We start from the raw sequence: 10,426 nt of genomic DNA, 5'->3' as shown, positions 1-10,426 counted from the left end.
GTAGCATATGGCCTGCCTATTCCTTCCCCTCAACACCACCTCCCAAAACAATGTAGGGCCTCACTGACAAAAGATTTTTATTATATTGCCATGAAATTAAGAGGCTTACTTAGACCTTTCAAATGTTCAGAGACAGTTGAAGAGGCCAGTTTTCTTTAGTCTTTCACGTCAGCCTGTTAGTGACTGCCTTATGGATGAATTCAGCCATGGATTTTCATAATGTTGTGATGTCCTGTCAATAGGAAAAAGCACTATCCTCTATAAACTTGACAGTATAATGGCATATACAAACTTTTTAAAAACTTTATTACCAGTAGAGAGAGAGGCTGCTTACACCAGAGATTTTTTAATTGGCAGAATCACCTGGAAAGATTTTTAAAATCCAAGTTTCTGCATTTAAATAGCTGCTTTAAACTGAATTAATACTTGTAAGTGCAGCTCGTGTGAAGAATAAAGATGGCCTGGTAGGTGATGGTATGTTTGGATGCTCCTTGAGCAGATTAAGTGGGTTATTATCTTGGAGCTACTCATTACATGGTGTATGACTAAAGTAGGTTAAAGTTAAGGAGATGCTGTAGATCTACTTTTTAGAACTTGGGGGTTAAAATGTCTTTGGTTGAGCTTGGGCCCAGAGCATACAGGAATTTAGTACATAATAAGGTGGGTTTTCGATGTGATTGAAAACTCAGTGGTTGTGCCTTGGGAAAAGGGTGATGCTCATGGAAGGGAGGACAATGTTACTGCTAGGTGAACAATGAAAAGCTTTTCACACCATTAAAGTACTCAATAAAGGGAGGACGATACTACCATCCCAATCAGCGGCTAGACTCTATTCTAGCTTCACAAAAAGCTCAGTGAAGGCTAGCCATGCCAGCCCCAACCTACCTCCACTCCCAACCTCCTTTCAGACCCTCTTCAAAAGGAAGGGAGCATACATGTGGGCAATGATAATGAAGAGTGTAATTCCAAACAATTGTTCATGTCTTAAACAGTGAATAACAAAAACACAGAAGCTCTGAGGACCAAGGCTTGCCTATTGAAAACTTCAGCTTTTTTTTTTTTTTTTTTTTTGAGATGGAGTTTCGCTTTTGTTGCCCAGGCTGGAGTGCAGTGGTGCGATCTCGGCGCACTGCAACCTCCGCCTTCCAGGTTCAAGCGATTCTCCCGCCTCAGCCTCCCAAGTAATTGGGATTACAGGCACACGCCACCATGCCCAGCTAATTTTTTGTATTTTTAGTGGAGATGGGGTTTCAGCATGTTGGCCAGGCTGGTCTCCAACTCCTGACCTCAAGTGATCCACTCGCCTCGGCCTGCCAAAGTGCTGGGATTACAGGGGTGAGCCACCCTGCCCGGCCAAAACTTCAGCTTTTTGAAGTTTCTGTTCAATATTCCAAAATTGTCTTCAGTATCCTTATATTTCAGTAGAATAGGAGTAAACTTGTTAACACCGACTTCATGTGTCCATTACTGTGATCTCTATACACAGTATTAACAGGTCTTACTCTTTGCCCTTTCCCCATAGGGTTTAACAGGCTTGATTGTAAATAGTTGCTTTAAAATCCAATTTAATATTCAGATTTGAAAGAATGCTGAAGATTCCTCCAAAATGGAAAAGGAATAAGCCCTAACCTTTCAAAATTATGTTGTTTCTGGTCATGTTGAGATACAAGTAAGTAAAATAAAGGACATATTCTTCCCTTAATTTCTTAAATATGAAAAAAAAATGAGAAAAGTTATACCCACAAAGACTCACCTAATGTTACATGTCCACAGTAAAATCTGTTTTTACCTCACCTGGACAGCATTTCACATTTATTTCATAAAAACTAAACCAGCTTGGTTTTGACAAATCCTGATACTAGTATTAGAATACTCTTAATTTGTAGTTGTACCACCTTGAAATGATGGCAGCCAATAAAAATATCTGTGGCTATAGCTTAGAGCAATAGGTGCTGGCTGGGCGCGATGGCTCATGCCTGTAATCCCAACACTTTGGGAGGCTGAGGCAGGTGGATCACGAGGTCAGGAGTTCAAGACCAGCCTGGCCAAGATGGTGAAACCCCATCTCTACTAAAACTACAAAAATTATCCGGGCGCAGTGGCAGGTCCCAGTAATCTCAGCTACTTGGCAGGCTGAGACAGGAGAATCACTTGAACCCAGGTGGCAGAGGTTGCGGTGAGCCAAGATCACACCACTGTACTCCAGCCTGGGCAACAGAGTGAGACTCCATCTCAAATAATAATAATTAAAAAAAGAACAATAGGTGCGAAGTTTAGTGGATGAGTGAGATCAACAGCAATGGAAACCTTATAAAAAATGCTTAATCCTGGCCGAGCACGATGGCTCACACCTGTAATTCCAGCACTTTGGGAGGACGCGGCAGGTGGATCACTTGAGGTCTGGAGTTCGAGACCAGCCTGGCCAACACGGTGAAACCCCATCTTGGCCAACATGGTGAAACCCCGTTTCCACAAAAAATACAAAAATTAGCTAGGCATGGTGGTGGGCAACTGTAATTCCAGCTACTTGGGAGGCTGAGGCAAAAGAATCGCTTGAACCCAGCAGGCGGAGGTTGTTGCAGTGAGCCAAGATCACGCCACTGCCCTCCAGCCTGGGCAATAGAGTAAGACTCAGTCTAAAAAAAAAATTGCTTAATCCACCAACTTAAAATGGCTTGTAATACTACTAACTCATCCATGCTCACTTTTGTGAAGTCTACTAATGTTCTGGGAATGGCAGTATTTGAAGGATGACCTCAGCAGAGGTAACTATTAAAATGAAATGAGCAAAGGTCTGGAAAAATCATCCTTCCCTTACCAGACCTAGCTTTTGTCCTACCAACTGGTTTAGGCTTAGCTACTTCTGCATATGGAAATGACCTGATTCACTGCAAATAGATAAAAACTTTAAATCACTACAAATAAATTACAGAGAAAAGGGCCCAAGGTTTATGATGCCACCTTAACTAGCACAATTTCTCAGAGACATCTGAGGAGTTTGGGAGCCCTCTGATAATGAAATGCTGAGGCCCTCACCTCCTCCCTATCAGGCCTTGAGCCTCCTAGACTCTTTTAGGCTAAGATTGCTGCCAAAGTACAGAATCTAGAATCTCTTTAACTTACCTTCCTGCCTTCCTCTAGTCTGTTTTGGACGAATTAAGTAAGCGTCTTTACTCACCAAGCAAGAAAATATAAGTTGTTTTTACAATTTATTTTAAACTAACAACATTAAAATTGACAGGACAGGCCAAAAATAAAAGGAAATGTCATATAAAACAATAGAGAATGTAGTTCCTGGACAATCAAAACTGTAAACACTGAAATATGTTTTTTGTTGTTATTAAGAACATGTTTTCTGATACTATGAGTAATCATGTCTGACACTTGAGGAGGCTAATATGTAACTGCAACTTTCAGTTAGTGACTCCATAGGATCTGGTTAAACTGGGTTAGACTGAATTTTCAGTAGGGAAACAAAGATCCCTTAGCCATCATTCCCCACAGTTAAGCAAGGGAGCATCTGCAGTGGAACTGGGAGGAAAGTCTTGATGTATATTCAGTGACTTCTCTCCAAGAAGGAGTGCTTCAGGAGCTGGAGAGCAGAAGGTCGCTCATGCTGGTCCCTAAGAAGGGAAAAACACATTAGAAGCAGCAGCACCCAGTAATGAGACTGCCAATGAGATCTACTTAAATGCAAACTTTTAAAGATGGAAACACAACTTCTGATAGTCAAACAGACTTGGGTTGAGTCCAGTCTCCAATTTTTAGCTGTGTGACCTTAAGCTAAGTGACTAAAACTCTCCTCATCAGTAAGATGGAGATAACAATAATACCTAACTCATTGGGAGAATTAAATAATATATATACAACTTTTAAGCAATAGCATGGTACTTGTTTGAAAAGTGGTAGCTATTGTGATTGAAAACTAGGCCCTACTTTCCCATTGTACTTTTGTTCAATTTGTTTGGAGTCTAATTTACATATGGTAAAATTCACACATTTACTTTTAAAATTTAGAAGCATTAAAATCCAGAATTGAAAAGACTTTTTAAAATAGATATTCAAATATGCTTTGGTGATTAATTGAAATAATCCCATTTTGGGCACTCCTGGATTAATGTAAGATAGAGGGAGACAGTTGTTTAGTACTATTGTGGCATAGTTTCTTTCTTCAAGAAATTCAAAAGGTTTTAGAAAGGTATCATTCAATGAGCCAGTTAATGAACCAATGAGCTAATAAAGTAGCCAATGATTAGTTGCAATGGCCTATTCCAGAGGCATTCTTTTGGTTAAATTGGCTATCTTTTGATTTTTTTTTTCAGATACATAACTATTTATTAAGGCTTTAACAAACAGGTAACTTCCCCTACCCGCTACATTGTGCAACTACTTTATTGATATATAATGAGTATTTATCATTTCTATGTGTCAGGAACATTTCAAGTCCTCTCTTCTAGCTATTTGAAATACAGAATACATTGTTGTTAATTACAGTCACCCTGCTCTGTTATCAAACATTATAACTTACTCCTTCTATCTAATTATGTACCCATTAACCAGCCTCTTTTTATCCTCCCTGCCCCACCACATACACACCCTTCCCAGCCTCTGATAACTATCATTCTACTCTCTACTTCCATGAGATCTACTTTCGTAGCTCCCACATAAGAGTGAGAACATGTGGTATTTGTCTTGCTGGGCCTGGCTTATTTTACTTAAGAACTCTAGATCCATCTCTGTTGCTGAAAATGATAAGATTTCATTTTTTTTATGGCTGAGTAGCATTCTGTTGTGTATATATACTAAGTTTTCTTTATCCATTCATCTGTTGAGGGACACTTAGGTGGATCCATACCTTTGTTATTGTGAATAGTGCTGCAATAAGCATGAGGATGCAGATATCCCTTAGAGATAATGATTTTCTTTCCTTTGGATAAATAGTCAGTAGGAGGATTGCTGGACCATACGGCAGGTAGTTCTATTTTTAGTTTTTTGGGTTTTTTTGAGAAATCTCCATACTGTTTTCCATAATGGCTGTATTAATTTACATTCACACCCAACAGTACATGAGTTTCCTTATCTACACATTCTTGCCAGCATCTGTTATTTTTGTGTGTTTTTAATAGTAAACATTTTAACTGGGATAAGATGGTATCTCTTGATGGTTTTAATTTGCATTTCCTTGTTGATTAGTGATGTTGAGCATTTTCCTCATATACCTGTCGGCTATTTGTGTCTTCTTTTGAGATACGTTTCTTGTTGGATGAACATTTTGCAAATATCTTCTCCCATTCAACAGGTCGTCTCTTCACTCTGTGCCTTCCTTTACCTTAAAAGCACAGGTGACAAAACCAAAAATAGACAAATGGAACTATAAAGAGCTTCTGCACAGACCAATAACCTGGAGTGTTTCCCTATGTTTTCTTCTAGTAATGTTATAGTTTTGAGTCTTATGTTTAGGTATTTAATCAATTTTGAGTTGATTTTTGTGTATGGTGAGATAGGGGTCTAATTTCGTTCATCTGCATATGAATATGCACCATATATTGAAGAGGGTGTCAATTCCCCAGTATATATTCTTGGTCCCTTTGTCAAAAATAAGTTGGTTTACATATGGGGACTTATTTCTGGGTTCTCTACTCTGCTCTATTGGTTTATGTGTCTGTTTTTATACCAATACCATGCTGTTTTGATTACTACAGCCTTGTAATATATTTTGTGTATATTTTGAAGTGACAGTGTGATACCTCCAGCTTTGTTCTTTTTGCTCAGTATTGCTTTGGCTCTTTGGCTCTTTGAGCACCTTTTTGGTTCCACACAAATTTTAGGATTGTTTTGTATATATTTCTGTGGAAAATTACGTTGGTATTTTGATAGAGGTTGCATTGAATCCATAAATGACTTTGGTTAGTATGACCACTTTAACAATATTGATTCTTGTGACCCATGAGCATTTGTTTGTGTCTTCAATTTTTTTCATCAATGTTTTGTAGTTTATTTCATCAATGTTTTGTAGTTTTCCTTGTAGAGGTCCTTCACCTCCTTGGTTACATTTGTTTCCAGGTATTTTATGTTATTTTTGTAGCCATTTTAAATGGGATTGCCTTCTTGATTTCTTTTTCAGCTACTTCATTGTTGCTATATAGAGACACTACAGATTTTTGTATGTTAATTTTGTATCCTGCAACTTTACTGAATCAATCTAAGAGTTTTTTGGTGGAGTCTTTAGGTTTTTCTAGATATAAGAACATGTCATCTGCAAAGAGGCACAGTTTGACTTTCTCTTTTCCGGTTTGAATGCCTTCTATTTTTTTTTTTTTTTTTTTTTTTGAGGTGGAGTCTCGCTCTGTCGCCCAGGCTGGAGTGCAGTGGCGTGATCTCAGCTCACTGCAAGCCCCACCTCCTGGGTTCACACCATTCTCCTGCCTCAGCCTCCTGAGTAGCTGGGACTACTGGTGCCCGCCACTGCACCCGGCTAATTTTTTGTATTTTTAGTACAGACAGGGTTTCACTGTGTTAGCCAGGATGGTCTCAATCTCCTGACCTCATGATCTGCCCGCCTTGGTCCCCCAAAGTGCTGGGATTACAGGCATGAGCCACTGCGCCCAGCCTGAATGCCTCTTATTCTTTCTCTTGCCTAATCACTCTGGCTAGAACTTCCAATACTATGTTGAATAGGAGTGGTGAAAGTGGGCATCCTTCTCTTGTTCTAGTTCTAAGAAGAAAGGCTTTCACCTTTTCCCCATTCTGTATGATGTTAGCTGTGGGTTTGTCATATATGGCCTATTATATTGAGGTATGTTCTTTCTATGCCTAGTTTGTTGATAGTTTTTATCACGAAGGGATGTTGGATTTTAGACAATGCCTTTTCTGTTTCTATTGAGATGGTCATATTGTTTTTGTCCTTCATTCTGTTAATGTGATGTATCATGTTTATTGATTTGTGCATGTTGAACCATCCTTGCATCACTAGTATAAAACTCACTTGATTATGGTGTATTATCTTTTTGATGTGCTGTTGGGTTAGGTTTGCTAGTATTTTGTTCAGGAATTTTGTATCTGTGTTCATCAAGGATATTGGCCTATAGTTTTCTTTTTTTGTGGTTTTGTTTGGTTCTGGTATCAGGGTAATGCTTGGCTTCATAGAATGAGTTAGGGAGAATTCTTTCCTTCTCAATTTTTTGGAACAATTGGAGGATAACTGGTGTTAGTTCTTCTTTATGAGTTTGGTAGAATATGGCAGTGAAGCCATCCGGTCCTGGGCTTTTCTTTGTTAGGAGATATTTTATTACTGATTCAATCTTATTGCTCATTATTGGTCTGTTCAGCTTCTCTATTTCTTCCTGACTCAATCTTGTATGTGTCCAGGAATTTATCCATTTCCTCAAGGTTTTCCAGTTTGTTAGCTTATACTTGTTCATAATGTTCTCGGATGGCTTTTTTCATTTCTGTGGTATTAGTTGTTATGTCTCCTTTTTTGTTTCTGATTTATTTATTTATTTTGAGACGGAGTCTCGCTCTGTAGCCCAGGCTGGAGTGCAGTGGCGCGGTCTCAGCTCACTGCAAGCTCCACCTCCAGGGTTCATGCCATTCTCCTGCCTCAGCCCCCCAAGTACCTGGGACTACAGGTGCCTGCCACCACGCCCGGCTAAATTTTTTGTATTTTTAGTAGAGACGGGGTTTCACCACGTTAGCCAGGATGGTCTCAATCTCCTGACCTCGTGATCCGCCCACCTCAGCCTCCCAAAGTTCTGGGATTGCAGGCATGAGCCACCACGCCCGGCTGTTTCTGATTTTTATTTGGGTCATCTCTCTTTTTTTTCTTGGTTAGTCTGGCTAGCACTTTATTGATTTTATGTTTTTTTTAACCAACTTCTCATTCCACTGATCCTTTGTATTTTTTTTTTGTATTTCATTTAATGCTACTCTGACCTTTATTATTTTTCTATTAATTTTTAAATTTTTTTATTTTTAATTTTTGTGGGTACATAGTAGGTGTATATATTTATGGGGTACATGAGATGTTTTGATACAGGCATGCAATGTCAAATAATCACATCCTGGAGAATAGGGTATACATCCTCTCAAGCATTTATCCTTTGTGTTACAAACAATCCAATTACACTCTTTTAATTATTTTAAAATGTACAATTAAGTTATTAATGACTATTGTCTCCCTGATGTGCTATCAGATGGTAGGTCTTATTCAAGCTTTCTAACTATTTTTTTTTAATCCATTAACCATCCCTATCTGCCCTACTCCTATCCTCCTACTATCATTTCCAGCCTCTGGTAATCATCCTTCTACTCTCTATGTTAATGAATTTAATTGTTTTTATTTTTAAATCCCACAAATAAGTGAGGACATGCAATGTTTGTCTTTCTGAGCCTGGTTTATTTCACTTAACATAATGTGATCTTTATTTCTTTTTTTCTACTAATTTGGGGTTTGGTTTGTTCTCTTTTTCTTCTGTTTCCTTGATTATCTATTTAAATAAATGGGGTTTCTCCACGTGGCCCAGGTTGTTCTCCATCTTGAACTCCTGGGCTCAAGTGATCCGCCCACCTCGGCCTTCCTAAGTGCTGGGATTACAGGCATGAGCCACTGCACCTGGCTGTTATAATTATTTTTAAATGTGTCCTTCCAATCTCAATTGCTTTCCTGAGCTGCAATTCCATAGCTTCAAATGTCTCCTTACAGGGGGTGGGAAGGGTTTAGCTGCCTCCCCTGTTCTTCTCTCACAACTGTGATTTCTCCCATTATCCAGACTCAAAAATGTGAAATCCTATCATCCTGCTCCATTATCAAGTCTTGATTCACCTTTTCTCTGAAATTTTCTGGAATCCTTTACAATCCCACTGCTTCTACCACCATCAGCATCCAAGCTCTGGATTTCTGCAGAGCTTTCTAGTCTCAAGCAGCATCCATCCCAGGCCCTTCAATACATTGCCATCTGACCCGCCTTCCCAAAGACCCTTTTCTTTATGGCCTTTTCTACCCCAAATCTTTTGCAGCCCCCTGCTCCTCACTGCCTATTGCAACAAAGCTAAACTCCTTGGCCTGACTTCCCAGAACTTGATCTGTCAATAGGAGTACCCCCTCCATGCTTATTTCTCTCAGCTTCCCCAAGTTCCTTTCTGTTTTCTTTAGACTTTTCCTAGTCTATGCCTGATGACCTCTATTTCTGAATCTTTAAGAGTGCCTCGCCCTTTATTTTCTGGCTATCCATATCTCCAAGGAGTATTGTTATTGATATCAGGTGAGATGCTAGGGTCCTCAGGGCCTTTGCCATAGAATTTTAGGAGGTAATTATATACTTGTATATGACTCTAATTAGGTAAGGTATGTTAGTATTCTTCCTAATGATTATTAACTGTAAACTCCTAATTTTGTGCCCCACACTCTGCTAAGCAATTTACATGTACCATTTCACTTAACCTTCACAATTACCCTGTTAATTTTTATCAGTGGTGTGAATTGTATATTGCTTAGTTTATGAAACAACGGTTCAAAAGGAGAGCCATAAAAGAAGATTCCACCCTTTCTCTTTAAAGCGCGCACGCGTGTGTGTGTGTGTGTGTGTGTATTTACTCACAACTTGAAAGAAAATGAGAATAACAAGTGGTTTCTAGCTGTGAGTCAATAATATAGGTAATTGTTAAATTCGGAACAAAGCAACTACAATAGTTTTAAGAGTTAACACCAATCTCTAAAACTAGTACTGGTCTATACGATTTTCCAACACATTTATGCCGTTTTTTTTTTTTTTTTTTTTTGGAGAGGGTGGGCAGCTCAGTGACTGGGGCTGTGTCCACAAAATCCACGCTGGAAACCTAAGGGGTCTCTGCATCTAGCAGTGCCAAAAACTGTACCCCTGGAGTGGCATTCCTGCCCTGGCCCATGTAATCATCCTGAAATCAGCCAGGACAGGCTGATATTCATGTGCTGGGAGAGAGAGACAGAGACTGAAAGAGAGGCACGTTCATTGGCAGAGAGGGAGACCTGTAGATTCTAAGATTTATTCAGAAAGGCAAAATGAACCCCCTGGGAGTTGGGGGTTGCCATATGTGCTTGCTAAAAGATGGGACACTGGAGTTTTTCATCTAGGGATAAGAAGGCAAACTTCCTTGAAAGACAGGAAATTGACTTTGAGTCTCAGGCCTTTCTTGTCCTCCAACTAAAGTTGAGCCTTGCTAGGTAGGTGGGTTTGGGGCTGCTGTGCAGTATCCTAGAGTGGGCTCCAGCACCCACAGCCCCACTCCTTAACTCTTCCCAACCCCACGGGTACACACTTTAACTAGAGCCATCTCTCTGCTATTGTTTTATTCTTTGATTTAAGATTTCTATGAACAGAGAGTACCTGGCTAAAAATTTGAAAATCACAGCACTAGTTAATCTCCATTACATTACAGTTACAGTTCTAAC

The 10,426-nt window shown here is 39.4% G+C and overlaps 1 protein-coding gene across 3 annotated transcripts in view; it reads right to left on the bottom strand.

Moving 5' to 3' along the window:
• Window positions 1-2,841: 2,841 nt before the first annotated feature.
• MAP3K19 (mitogen-activated protein kinase kinase kinase 19) overlaps window positions 2,842-10,426 on the bottom strand; it is a 74,996-nt gene continuing 67,411 nt past the window's right edge. For all 3 annotated transcript variants that reach the window (XM_032145578.2, XM_058434371.1, XM_032145579.2), the window contains one exon: window positions 2,842-3,623. In XM_032145578.2, the coding sequence (XP_032001469.1) occupies window positions 3,557-3,623 (67 nt within the window). In that variant the 3' untranslated portion in view covers window positions 2,842-3,556. The remainder of the gene's footprint in view (window positions 3,624-10,426) is intronic.

This window comes from Hylobates moloch, unplaced genomic scaffold, assembly GCF_009828535.3.
Source record: "Hylobates moloch isolate HMO894 unplaced genomic scaffold, HMol_V3 SCAFFOLD_24, whole genome shotgun sequence".
In the NCBI taxonomy this organism is placed as follows: Eukaryota; Metazoa; Chordata; class Mammalia; order Primates; family Hylobatidae; genus Hylobates; species Hylobates moloch.
The sequence above is the reverse complement of the archived record's forward strand: the minus strand, read 5'-3'. Positions and strand labels throughout refer to the sequence as shown.